Below are 13265 nucleotides of genomic sequence, written 5' to 3'. Positions count from 1 at the left end.
GTTGAAGCTGTTATAGCTGCAAAGGGTGGGCCGACATTACATTAAACCCTATGGCTTAATAAGTGTGTGAAGGCAGGCGAAATATAGAAATATAGTGTGTGTGTGTATATATATATATATATATATATATATACACACACACACACTATATTTCTATATTTATATATATATATATATATATATATATATAGTACACACACTATATATATATATATATATATATATATATATATATATATACAACTATATACCATATATGTGGTTGTGTATTCAATATACATGTAGTTCAGCTAGCCTAGATGTTTGTAGGTCTTCATTAAAGAAAGCCATTCAGACCAGTTCAGCTTTATTTAGTTTATTTAATGAACATAATGCAAAACGTATCAGCTCATTTTCACAAAGAGAGTTAAGATCACAGAATTATTAGTCTTCATACACACACGCGCACACACCCTAACACGCACACACACATACGCATACACACACAGCACACTCACAGCAACAAGTTTATTCCAAGTCACATATTCTGTTCCACCTTAAATAGTCCAGCAGTTTTATTCTGCTACATTCATGCAAAAACGTACCAGAAAGAAATCCACTATTTAAGGTGGAGAGTAAAATTTGAAGAGGACTTCGGCCACATTCAGCCTGTGACGTCACCGCGACGATCTGGTTCTTGATAGTGTCAGTTTGACTAGATCTTCAAAAACCCAATTATGGCCTATTAAAAGACGACCGGCTAGGTTACATTTGACTTTCTGACCTCTTTTTTTTGAGTGAAACTTTGGTGAAGGTTACAGAAAGTGTTCAGAGGCAAAGGCAGCAGGTATCCATGCTTTGATGCCCCCCCAAAAATATATGTATATATATATAAAAATTTGTCCTGCACCACCACTAAGACATCTCCACTGTTTTTGTTCTAGCTAGGAATCCATTTGGGAAAGCTGGAGCCTCCAAACCTGGGCGTTAAAGTCACATTTCAACTTTTTCATATCATATGTTTCATATGTGGGGTTCGAAAAAGTTTCTAAACAAACAAACAAAAAATCAACCCTAGCAAAAAACAAAACAAACTCACAAAACCTGAAAGCGCCAGGCAGCCTGGTCTTTATAGTCCAAGCAGTCTGAGCTGAAGTTCAGTTTCCATGACGACGCAGCGGCAGCAGCTGCCTGCTGGTCTTTGTAGTCTTTATAATCCACGCAGTCTGTGGAGCTGAATGGGAGCCCAGAGCTGCCATAGCCCTGGTGTGGGTGAGCGTGCGGGTGGGTGTGCGGGTGGTGGTGCCCACTGCTTTGCCCGAGGTGATGCGGGTGGTGCGCGTGATGGTGCCCGGACACTCCGGCACCCGACATGGACCCGATTTGCGTGTGATGCGAATGATGGTGCGGGTGGCCATGCATGGCCGGCAAATATGAGCTGCAGTCCATGCTTCCAAAATACGACCCGGAAGCAGCAGCTGGGTAACCCTGGCTGTAACCGGCTGCCTGGTTGTAGGAGACAGGGTACGAGGGCACTCCAGTTGCTGCGGAGACACTGCGCTGCATGCAGGAGGCGCTGGTCGGGGGTGCAGGGTCTGGAAGAGTGGGTGGGGCCGGGAGGGGAGAAATGGGAGCAGGGCTCCAAATGGACGAAACGGGTGTGGCACCAGAGACGGAGCTTCCACTCATGCCCAGTCCACCCAACCCTGAGGGGTTCGAGCCTGAAGAGGAGGAAGAGGAGGATGAGGAAGAGGACGAAGAAGAGTTGGCGCTGGACACGGCTGGAGGGGTGAACTGGCCGCTGCTCTCTGAGCCAGGACTTTCCCGGGACGGCGAGGCCTTTTTCTTCGCTGGGCGGATTTTGGTGCTGTTGCTGCTGCCGCTCTGCTGCTGCTGACGACACTTGGCTCTCCGGTTCTTAAACCAAACCTGGAGAAGAAGAAGATCAAGAAGTTTAAGCACTAGTCTAAAAAGCAAGTCCTATCTATTAGTTGAGAGTTGTTTGGCTTCTGGAGTAAGCTTCTTTAGCTTTGCCCACTCTTTATAGGTGACAGTATATGAAACTGTCAGAAAGTCTGTCGGTGAGTACTTAATGACTTGACCCAGTTTGAGCCAAGAATGTGATGATTTAGCCATGCAGTTTACCTGGTAATTGTGTCTTTAAGCGCTTCCATTACTTAACTACATTAGCTTCCCAGCTTTAGGGCAAAAGTCAAGAAGCATACTTCAACCGACACCAAACATGCCTTGGCTTGGGTAGGTGGATAGCTCATGCTAATGTCGCTAAGATGAATGAGGAGTCCAGACAGCAAGTTAGCAAGGCCTTCACTAGCTCCCATTCACTGGTAGCCTCATTAACATTGTTGGTCGATCAGGAAAAGCACGTCCTCAAGGCCTCACAGTTGCTTTAAGGTCATTTGCATTGGCAAAATGGCACAGTTAAAGCAACTGAGCAGATATTCATGCAGTGATCACAACCACGTGACCTTTGACTGCACCTCTTCAGTCAGTATGAGGCCACGGGTTCTAACAGAAGCAGTGTAGTGGGTCAGGAGTGTACCTGCACTCTAGACTCAGGCAGGTTGATCTTCAGAGCCACTTCCTCGCGCATGAAAATGTCCGGATAACGTGTTTTAGCAAACAGAGACTCCAGAATGTCCAGCTGGGTGCGAGTGAATGTGGTTCTCTCCCGCCTCTGCTTCCGAGGGTTAGCTAGAAAATTACAAAGTAAACAAAGGAGTAAATAAACGTAATCACAACATGCTATTACACATGTTACGACACACCTCAGAGCACATTTTCCATTTTAAAAAGTGAACTTTTCCCAGTGGTCTACCTTGAAAAGTCATTTAAAGGGCTCATATCATGGAAAACTGACTTTTCCTCACTTCTTTGGACTCAAAGTTTCAAAACGTTCCAGTCCGTACACTGACACAAGTCTGCAAATGCGTCATGCTTGAGATTTGTCGTTATTGTGCGGTCACACAAAGCGATGCATTTACATATGTCAGCCTTTTCAGTCTATAGCAGTGTAGCCCATTCACGATAAAGTTATAAGGAATGTTTCAGTCCTTCAGGCAGCCGTTTTTCAGATTTTGTCGCAGTTTGAAAATATGTGTTGTTCCTTCACATTGTGTGGAAATCTCAGAATGAATGGACCAAAAGAAACAGCCCAGTTTTACTTGGAAAAAATTCTGGTTCCATTGACTTACATTCAAAGTAAAGTAGGTTTTTTGATTCTCCTGTAAAGTTAGCATTATGGAGATACGAGGTTTTGTTCTGACAACAGCGATATCGGCCTTAAATGCACAGAAACAAAAAACAGTGTGTCTTAAAAAAAAAAGGTCACGGCCAAGTTAAACTGAATCATGACTGTGTTTACATCAGTACATAAACACGGACTTCAGGAAAACACAGAATACAAGGGAAATGAGGCAGTAAGCATTTTGACAGTGTAATTTGGGCTGAAATAACATACATATCAGCAGGAATACACGTTTCTTTATGCTCTACTGAGCCAAATGAGTGCTTATGTGTGCCCGGGGCTGTTTTTGAACATTTGGGGGAACACTACTTCTCTAGGTGGTGGGGGGTTACGCAGTAAAATGGAGTGAAGAGTTTCCTGTAGAGGATGTGTTAACCACCCTTTCACCATGAACTTTGGCACATGCCTACGTGAGGCTGAGAAAATACTGTAGATGTGAGTTCTGTGACTTTTGCTAGGCTGTTGTTGTGGGACTACAGGAGCCTGACCCAAAGGAACCTGTCTAACAACACGAAACGTCAGAGTTACCCTGTCTGTGTGCTGCTACCTACTCTATATGTGAGTAAGTATTGGTACCTGGGTATCCCACCGCAGGGTGCAGCAGGTCCATGGGCGCGCCCCCGAGCCCCAGCCCGTTCATGGCGTATGGGGCCTGCTTCAGATATGACATCATCCTTACACACACACCCCAGCACACACCTACAGCATCACACACACACACACACACACAGTCAGAAAGGGAAGAATAACACAGCGCACAGAACTGTCTGCTGAAAACAATCTGCAGCTTCAACTTTAAAACCTCAAGGAATAAAGTCAACCACAGCATTACTAATGGAAGCTGAGCGGCCACTGAAGAGTCCAGACCAGCCTGAGAGCAGAGCCTGAGTCAGAGAGCCTCAGAGGCCGCTTACAGAGCCCGATAGAGTTTCAGTTCTCAGCAAGTTTGCGCACAACTGATTCACAGCGACAGTGGAATTGTCACTGCACACCAGATCTGCGTGTGAATGTGTAGTGTTTTGGGTTAGTGATGTTGAAGATCAGTAATACCTTACCTTTATATATATATAGGTAACATACACACACACACACACACACACACACACACACACACACACACACACACATATATATATATATATATATATATATATATATATATATATATATGAAATCGTTATAAATAGCCTATACTTAAATTTATTTACATTATTTATTTCATTTACATTTTACTTGATTGAAACTGGACTTCAATTGCACAACCTTTACATTATTACTAAGACATTGTTTTATACTGTATATATGTGTATGTGTGTGTATATATATATGTATAAATATAGTGCACATAGTAACTTTTTCTACATTCGCTTTAACGTGTTTTTTAACGTGTTTTTAACGCGCTTTTTAATGTCTGCCTCACAGCTCAGTAATCAGGGCGCTGGAGCTCTGGCTGGCCTGGTTTGGTCACTGCGGGCTTGCGGTCATCAACACTTACAGCGAAGTATTCATCTCCATTAAACTGTCCGCAGCAGCGCAGAAGCGACTTCGTCTGTCTGATGGTCTGATGTGAGTTCTCTAAGCCGATACCCCGTGTAGTCCTTCAGTTCTATTAATCTAGGTGTTTTTAGAGCTGCGAGCTCATTATCATCCCAAAACGACGAGTTAAGACGTGTGTGCCTGTTGAGATCCACTGTAGATTTTAAAACAGCTCCTTCATTTAACTTCTACATTTAAGATCAAATAAAGAAGTCTTAGATTAAAACTCTGCATTAATATTTATTTTTATACACTGAAATATATTTAAGGCTTAAAACCTAGACTAATAAACAGTGGCAGGGGAATGTTTGACCCTCAGCTTTTAAACTAGGAAAAATACTAATGTCCGAATGATTGTTCTGATCAGTAGGTCTAAAAGCGGCCTCATTTAGTTGTTCATTTTAAAAATGTAAAAAGGGGGAAAGGGGGAAAGGGAATAAAGCCAGGTTTGTTATAATTAATGAAAAACACAGCGGTGTCCTAGTGGACTTGAAAAAAGAAGAGCAGTCCAGAGAACATAGTTAGGCTGTGAATTAAAGTTTTGCTGAAATCAATCATGTTGACGTTTTGAGAGTCATGTTAAAATTTTACTAAATTCAGTCATGTTAAAATTGTATTAAATTCAGTCATGTTAAAATTTTACTAAATTCAGTCATGTTAAAATGTTAGTAAATTCAGTCATGTTAAAATTTTACTACATTCAGTCATGTTAAAATTGTATTAAATTCAGTCATGTTAAAATTTTACTAAATTCAGTCATGTTAAAATTTTACTAAATTCAGTCATGCTGAAATTTTATTAAATTCAGTCATGCTGAAATTTTATTAAATTCAGTCATGCTGAAATTTTATTAAATTCAGTCATGCTGAAATTTTATTAAATTCAGTCATGTTAAACTTTTACTAAATTCAGTCATGTTCATTTCTTTTCAGTTTCATTTGTTTGTAAGCTTTTCTAATTTCAGTCATATTAAAAGTTTTCTAATTTCAGTCATATTAAAAGTTTTCTCATTTCAGTCATATTAAAAGTTTTCTAATTCCAGTCATATTAAAAGTTTTCTAATTTCAGTCATATTAAAAGTTTTCTAATTTCAGTCATATTAAATGTTTTCTAATTTCAGTCTTATTAAATGTTTTCTAATTTCAGTCATATTAAAAGTTTTCTCATTTCAGTCATATTAAAAGTTTTCTAATTTCAGTCATATTAAAAGTTTTCTCATTTCAGTCATATTAAAAGTTTTCTCATTTCAGTCATATTAAATGTTTTCTAATTTCAGTCATATTAAAAGTTTTCTAATTTCAGTCTTATTCGAAGTTTTCTAATTTCAGTCATATTAAAGGTTTTCTAATTTCAGTCTTATTAAAAGTTTTCTAATTTCAGTCATATTAAAGGTTTTCTAATTTCAGTCTTATTAAAAGTTTTCTAATTTCAGTCTTATTAAAAGTTTTCTAATTTCAGTCATATTAAAGGTTTTCTAATTTCAGTCTTATTAAAAGGTTTCTAATTTCAGTCTTATTAAAAGTTTTCTAATTTCAGTCATATTAAAAGTTTTCTAATTTCAGTCATATTAAAAGTTTTCTAATTTCAGTCATATTAAAGGTTTTCTAATTTCAGTATTATTAAAAGGTTTCTAATTTCAGTCATATTAAAAGTTTTCTAATTTCAGTCATATTAAAAGTTTTCTAATTTCAGTCATATTAAAAGTTTTCTAATTTCAGTCTTATTAAAAGTTTTCTAATTTCAGTCATATTAAATGTTTTCTAATTTCAGTCATATTAAAAGCTTTCTAATTTCAGTCATATTAAAAGTTTTCTAATTTCAGTCATATTAAAAGTTTTCTAATTTCAGTCATATTAAATGTTTTCTAATTTCAGTCATATTAAAAGTTTTCTAATTTCAGTCATATTAAATCTTTTCTAATTTCAGTCATATTAAATCTTTTCTAATTTCAGTCATATTAAAAGTTTTCTAATTTCAGTCTTATTAAATGTTTTCTAATTTCAGTCATATTAAAAGTTTTCTAATTTCAGTCATATTAAATCTTTTCTAATTTCAGTCATATTAAATCTTTTCTAATTTCAGTCATATTAAAAGTTTTCTAATTTCAGTCTTGCTACAAATTTTGGCAGTTTCAACCATTATGAAGTGTTTATAATGTAAGTCCTCATTTAAATAATTAAAGTTCGGCTATTTTAAATCATTTTTCAGGTTTACTCATTTCAGCCATTCTAAAGGTTTCGCTGGTTTCGGTCCCGTTACTGGTTTTTTGTGCGTGGTAAAGCGACGTCGTTGTTTTAGCAGTGCGAGCGGCACAGCGCCGGTACCCGTCAAGCTAAACGATGAGGGAGGTTTCGTCTTGGCTTCAGCCGTCGTAGCGACGGAGAGGCACAAATGTATGAAGACAGAGAGTCTCGGTGAAGTTGGTGCTGCGCTCCTCTGCTGCTCCTCATGCCTATGAAAGACCTCATTAAGGCCGCGCAGCAGAGGCAGCGCTGCGGAGCCGCGCAGCAGCTTTAAGCAAATGGAAATCAGCAGCAACTGCGCAAACCAGCCCTCTTAGCCTCTTAGATGGCGCTCAGAGGGGCTCCATTTACAGAAGAAGCCTTATCGACTAAATAAATGACACGACCCCCTCCTCCCCCACACACCCGGACCCTCCGTGGGCTTCACGCGTGCAGGGCAGTCTGAAGCAGCCACGCCGAGTCGAGTCTGACTGGGAGGCGCCGCGCCGCCGAGATTGAAATATCAGGGATGGTCGCTTTAAACCAACAAATCGGCGCAAATGCTGCGGGTTTGTCGCACTTGTGAGCGACTCTGCGCACGAGAGAACTTCCTTTTGTCTCTTCTCTTTCTGTAAGTTTTGCTTGTTTGGTTGGTTCTCCAAGGGTTCTTTAGTAAAGGAAACGGTTCTATATGGAACCACAATTTCTACATGTTCTTTGTGGTGAAATGGTTCTTCAGACTGATGTGTGGTTTATGGTTCCATATAGCACCAAGAAGGGTTCTGTTACTGTTACGATGACAAGCTTGCGACAATAGCAGAACCCTTTTTGGTGCTGCATAGAACCGTTTTCGGAGAGGTTCTATACAATAGAACACTACTACAATACTATACATCAATCTGGAGAACGAATTCACCACTCTGGGAACCGTTAAAGCACGCAGGCGGCTCTGTGAGTGTTTCTTGGTTCTCCTTTACTAAAGAACCCCTTTTTTAAAGAATGCGACCAATAGTCGAGATTCGTAATTCGCCGATTATTCGATTATAAATGTTAATTTAATGCGTTTATTGCGCGAATAATAGCCGTCGCTCACCTGGATATCGGCCTTCTGCTTATCCACTGTCTGTAGGTTAAAACTCCACGCGACTGCGGGTCTCCGGACGGCGTTCACGCGCAAAACAAGCCACAAAAAAATTGGGAAACAATTTTTGAAAAGTTGCCGCTGCGGTCAAGCCCGGACTCCAGAGTCACGCATGGAAATAGTCCTTTTAGAAGACGGGAAAACATCAAAAACGCCTCACACTCATCTCTCTCGCTCTCTCTCGCTCTCTCTCTCTCCCTCTCTCTCTCTCTCTTTACTGCCAATGATGTTGACGAATTGAGATCGATCGACTTTTTTGACGCCCTCCTCCTCCTGCGGGTCAAAGAGGCGCGCCGCCCTGCGCACATCAGCCAATCAGAGCGCCCGCTCTTCCACGCGGGCGAGCGAGCCGACCAATCGCGGTGCGAGAAAGGCGCTGGCCCCTCCCACAACGATTGGAACGCCGCCGCCTTTCCGAACGTTCAGGTGCAGCTCGAGCGTTCCAAAATAAGAACAATAACAACAACAACAACAACAATAATAATAATAATAATAATAATAACAATAATAATAACAATAGAAAGAAAGCAGAAAAACAGCGCGGACCTCCGAGCAGCTTCGCAGTGAAAGGTAAAGCTGAAGCTGAAGTTTGGCGCGGCGGGGCTGAGGAGAAGCGGGTGGAGACCGCGGTACTGTATAAACTCTAAACTCCGCACTGGGTTTATACGAACAGCTTCAAACGCAGACAGCGTGGAAAGTTTCTTAGTGCAACCAAACAGGCGCTCTAAGGTGTGTTCAGGGACTGAGGCGCCTGCTGGGAGTTTATAAAGACCTGTGAAGGACACAGAGCGGAGCTCTGACTCTGATGTTTCACATGCGTGGTCTTTGGGGGGGTTTAAAGACAGTCGATGGCATTTCTGTGTTTATTCTGGCTTTAATTCACACGTTAAAGGTGAACTAAGTGGAAATTCTGCGGCGTTAAACACTGAGCATAAACACACCAACACCCCCAGCAACACAGCCCGATTTTGCACGTTTTTGGTGCGAGAGAAAAGGAGAGAGAGAAAAGGAGAGACAGAGAAAAGGAGAGAGAGAAAATGAGCGAGAGAGAGAGAGAGGGAGAGAGAGAGAAAAGAGAGAAAAGGAGAGAGAGAGAAAAGAAAGAGAGAGAGAAAAGAGAGAAAAGGAGAGAGAAAAGAGAGAAAAGAGAGAGGAGAGAGAGAGAGTAAAGAGATAGAGAGAGAGAGAAAAGAGAGAAGAGGACAGAGAGAAAAGGAGAAAGAAGAGAGAGAGAAAAGGAGAGAGAGAAAAGAGAGAGAAAAGGAGAGAGAGAGAAAATGAGAGAGAGAAAAGGAGAGAGAGAGAGAACAGAGAGAGAAAAGAGAGAAAAGGAGAGAGAGAAAGAGGAAAGGAGAGAGAGAACAGGAGAGAGAGAGAAAAGAGAAAGAAAAAAAGAGAGAGAAAAGAGAGAAGGAGAGAGAGAAAAGGAGAGAGAGAAAAGAGAGAGAGAAGAGAGAGAAGAGAGAGAAAAGGAGAGAGAGAGTGAGAGGGAGAGAGAGAGAGAGAGAGAGAGAAAAGGAGAGAGAGAAAAGTGAGAGAGAGAAAAGAGAGAAAAGGAGAGAGAAAAGACAGAAAAGAGAGAGAAAAGAGAGAGAGAAAAGGAGAGATAAAAGGAGAGAGAGAAAAGCCCCGCTCTGCAGGGCGCAGTAAAGGGCTCAGTAAAGGGCTCAGTAAAGGGCACAGTAAAGGACTCAGTAAAGGGCTCAGTAAAGGGCGCAGTAAAGGGCTCAGTAAAGGACTCAGTAAAGGACTCAGTAAAGGACTCAGTAAAGGACTCAGTAAAGGGCTCAGTAAAGGACTCAGTAAAGGGCGCAGTAAAGGACTCAGTAAAGGACTCAGTAAAGGGCTCAGTAAAGGGCGCAGTAAAGGGCTCAGTAAAGGGCACAGTAAAGGACTCAGTAAAGGGCTCAGTAAAGGGCTCAGTAAAGGACACAGTAAAGGGCTCAGTAAAGGGCTCAGTAAAGGACTCAGTAAAGGGCTCAGTAAAGGGCGCAGTAAAGGGCTCAGTAAAGGACTCAGTAAAGGACTCAGTAAAGGACTCAGTAAAGGACTCAGTAAAGGGCTCAGTAAAGGACTCAGTAAAGGGCGCAGTAAAGGACTCAGTAAAGGACTCAGTAAAGGGCTCAGTAAAGGACTCAGTAAAGGGCGCAGTAAAGGACTCAGTAAAGGACTCAGTAAAGGGCTCAGTAAAGGACTCAGTAAAGGGCGCAGTAAAGGACTCAGTAAAGGACTCAGTAAAGGGCTCAGTAAAGGACTCAGTAAAGGGCTCAGTAAAGGACTCAGTAAAGGGCGCAGTAAAGGACTCAGTAAAGGGCTCAGTAAAGGACTCAGTAAAAGACTCAGTAAAGGGCTCAGTAAAGGACTCAGTAAAGGGCGCAGTAAAGGACTCAGTAAAGGACTCAGTAAAGGGCTCAGTAAAGGGCGCAGTAAAGGACTCAGTAAAGGGCTCAGTAAAGGGCGCAGTAAAGGGCTCAGTAAAGGACTCAGTAAAGGGCTCAGTAAAGGGCGCAGTAAAGGACTCAGTAAAGGACTCAGTAAAGGGCTCAGTAAAGGACTCCGTAAAGGACTCAGTAAAGGGCTCAGTAAAGGACTCAGTAAAGGACTCAGTAAAGGACTCAGTAAAGGGCGCAGTAAAGGACTCCGTAAAGGACTCCGTAAAGGGCTCAGTAAAGGACACAGTAAAGGACTCAGTAAAGGACTCAGTAAAGGACTCAGTAAAGGGCGCAGTAAAGGACTCAGTAAAGGACTCCGTAAAGGACTCAGTAAAGGGCTCAGTAAAGGACTCAGTAAAGGACTCAGTAAAGGACTCAGTAAAGGGCGCAGTAAAGGACTCCGTAAAGGACTCCGTAAAGGGCTCAGTAAAGGACACAGTAAAGGACTCAGTAAAGGACTCAGTAAAGGACTCAGTAAAGGACTCAGTAAAGGACTCAGTAAGGGGCTCAGTAAGGGGCTCAGTAAAGGGCGCAGTAAAGGGCTCAGTAAAGGACTCAGTAAAGGGCACAGTAAAGGGCTCAGTAAAGGGCGCAGTAAAGGGCTCAGTAAAGGGCGCAGTAAAGGGCGCAGTAAAATGCGCAGTAAAGGGCTCAGTAAAGGGCGCAGTAAAGGGCTCAGTAAAGGGCGCAGTAAGGGGCTCAGTAAAGTGTGCAGTAAAGGACTCAGTAAAGGGCGCAGTAAAGGGCTCAGTAAAGGACACAGTAAAGGACTCAGTAAAGGACTCAGTAAAGGACTCAGTAAAGGGCGCAGTAAAGGACTCAGTAAAGGACTCCGTAAAGGACTCAGTAAAGGGCTCAGTAAAGGACTCAGTAAAGGACTCAGTAAAGGACTCAGTAAAGGACTCAGTAAAGGACTCAGTAAAGGACTCAGTAAAGGGCGCAGTAAAGGACTCCGTAAAGGACTCCGTAAAGGGCTCAGTAAAGGACACAGTAAAGGACTCAGTAAAGGACTCAGTAAAGGACTCAGTAAAGGACTCAGTAAGGGGCTCAGTAAGGGGCTCAGTAAAGGGCTCAGTAAAGGGCTCAGTAAAGGACTCAGTAAAGGGCACAGTAAAGGGCTCAGTAAAGGGCGCAGTAAAGGGCTCAGTAAAGGGCGCAGTAAAAGGCTCAGTAAAGGGCGCAGTAAAGGGCTCAGTAAAGGGCGCAGTAAAGGGCTCAGTAAAGGGCTCAGTAAAGGGCGCAGTAAAGGGCTCAGTAAAGGACTCAGTAAAGGGCGCAGTAAAGGACTCAGTAAAGGGCGCAGTAAAGGACTCAGTAAAGGACTCAGTAAAGGGCTCAGTAAAGGGCTCAGTAAAGGGCTCAGTAAAGGACACAGTAAAGGACTCAGTAAAGGGCTCAGTAAAGGGCGCAGTAAAGGGCACAGTAAAGGGCTCAGTAAAGGGCGCAGTAAAGGGCGCAGTAAGGGGCTCAGTAAAGGGCGCAGTAAGGGGCTCAGTAAAGGGCGCAGTAAAGGGCGCAGTAAAGGGCTCAGTAAAGGGCACAGTAAAGGGCTCAGTAAAGGGCGCAGTAAAGGGCGCAGTAAAATGCGCAGTAAAGGGCTCAGTAAAGGGCGCAGTAAAGGGCTCAGTAAAGGGCGCAGTAAGGGGCTCAGTAAAGTGTGCAGTAAAGGGTGCAGTAAGGGGCTCAGTAAAGGGCTCAGTAAAGGGCCCAGTAAAGGGCTCAGTAAAGGGCTCAGTAAAGGACTCAGTAAAGGACTCAGTAAAGGGCTCAGTAAAGGGCCCAGTAAAGGGCTCAGTAAAGGGCCCAGTAAAGGGCTCAGTAAAGGGCCCAGTAAAGGGCTCAGTAAAGGGCTCAGTAAAGGGCACAGTAAAGGACTCATTAAAGGGCTCAGTAAAGGGCGCAGTAAAGGGCGCAGTAAAGGGCTCAGTAAAGGGCTCAGTAAAGGACTCAGTAAAGGGCTCAGTAAAGGACTCAGTAAAGGACTCATTAAAGGGCGCAGTAAAGGGCGCAGTAAAGGGCTCAGTAAAGGGCGCAGTAAAGGGCGCAGTAAAGGGCTCAGTAAAGGGCGCAGTAAAGGGCTCAGTAAAGGGCTCAGTAAAGGACTCAGTAAAGGGCTCAGTAAAGGCGCAGTAAAGGACTCGGTAAAGGGCTCAGTAAAGGGCTCAGTAAAGGACTCAGTAAAGGGCGCAGTAAAGGGCTCAGTAAAGGGCACAGTAAAGGGCTCAGTAAAGGACTCAGTAAAGGGCTCCGTAAAGGACTCAGGAAAGGGCGCAGTAAAGGACTCAGTAAAGGACTCAGTAAAGGGCGCAGTAAAGGACTCCGTAAAGGACTCATTAAAGGGCGCAGTAAAGGACTCAGTAAAGGACACAGTAAAGGGCTCCGTAAAGGACTCAGTAAAGGACACAGTAAAGGGCTCCGTAAAGGGCGCAGTAAAGGACTCAGTAAAGGACTCAGTAAAGGGCGCAGTAAAGGACTCCATAAAGGACTCAGTAAAGGGCTCAGTAAAGGACTCAGTAACGGACTCAGTAAAGGGCTCAGTAAAGGACGCAGTAAAGGGCTCAGTAAAGGACTCAGTAAAGGACGCAGTAAAAGGCGCAGTAAAGGACTCAGTAAAGGACTCAGTAAAGGGCTCAGTAAAGGGCGCAGTAAAGGACTCAGTAAAGGACTCAGTAAAGGGCGCAGTAAAGGAC

General features: G+C 42.9%; 1 protein-coding gene across 1 annotated transcript; it reads right to left on the bottom strand.

The window, feature by feature from the left end:
* Positions 1 to 339: 339 nt before the first annotated feature.
* Positions 340 to 8387, bottom strand: otx2a (orthodenticle homeobox 2a). Its single transcript, XM_017716533.2, has 4 exons — positions 8096 to 8387; positions 3821 to 3943; positions 2540 to 2691; positions 340 to 1908 (listed from the first exon to the last, which is right to left on the bottom strand). Exons 2-4 carry the CDS (start codon positions 3915 to 3917, stop codon positions 1075 to 1077), a joined length of 1083 nt encoding a protein of 360 aa, XP_017572022.1. The 5' UTR covers positions 3918 to 3943; positions 8096 to 8387; the 3' UTR covers positions 340 to 1074.
* Between the last annotated feature and the right edge of the window lie 4878 nt (positions 8388 to 13265).

Source organism: Pygocentrus nattereri, chromosome 12 (genome assembly GCF_015220715.1).
Source record: "Pygocentrus nattereri isolate fPygNat1 chromosome 12, fPygNat1.pri, whole genome shotgun sequence".
Taxonomy (NCBI): domain Eukaryota; kingdom Metazoa; phylum Chordata; class Actinopteri; order Characiformes; family Serrasalmidae; genus Pygocentrus; species Pygocentrus nattereri.
Note: the sequence above shows the minus strand (reverse complement) of the source record. Positions and strands in the feature narration are given on the sequence as shown.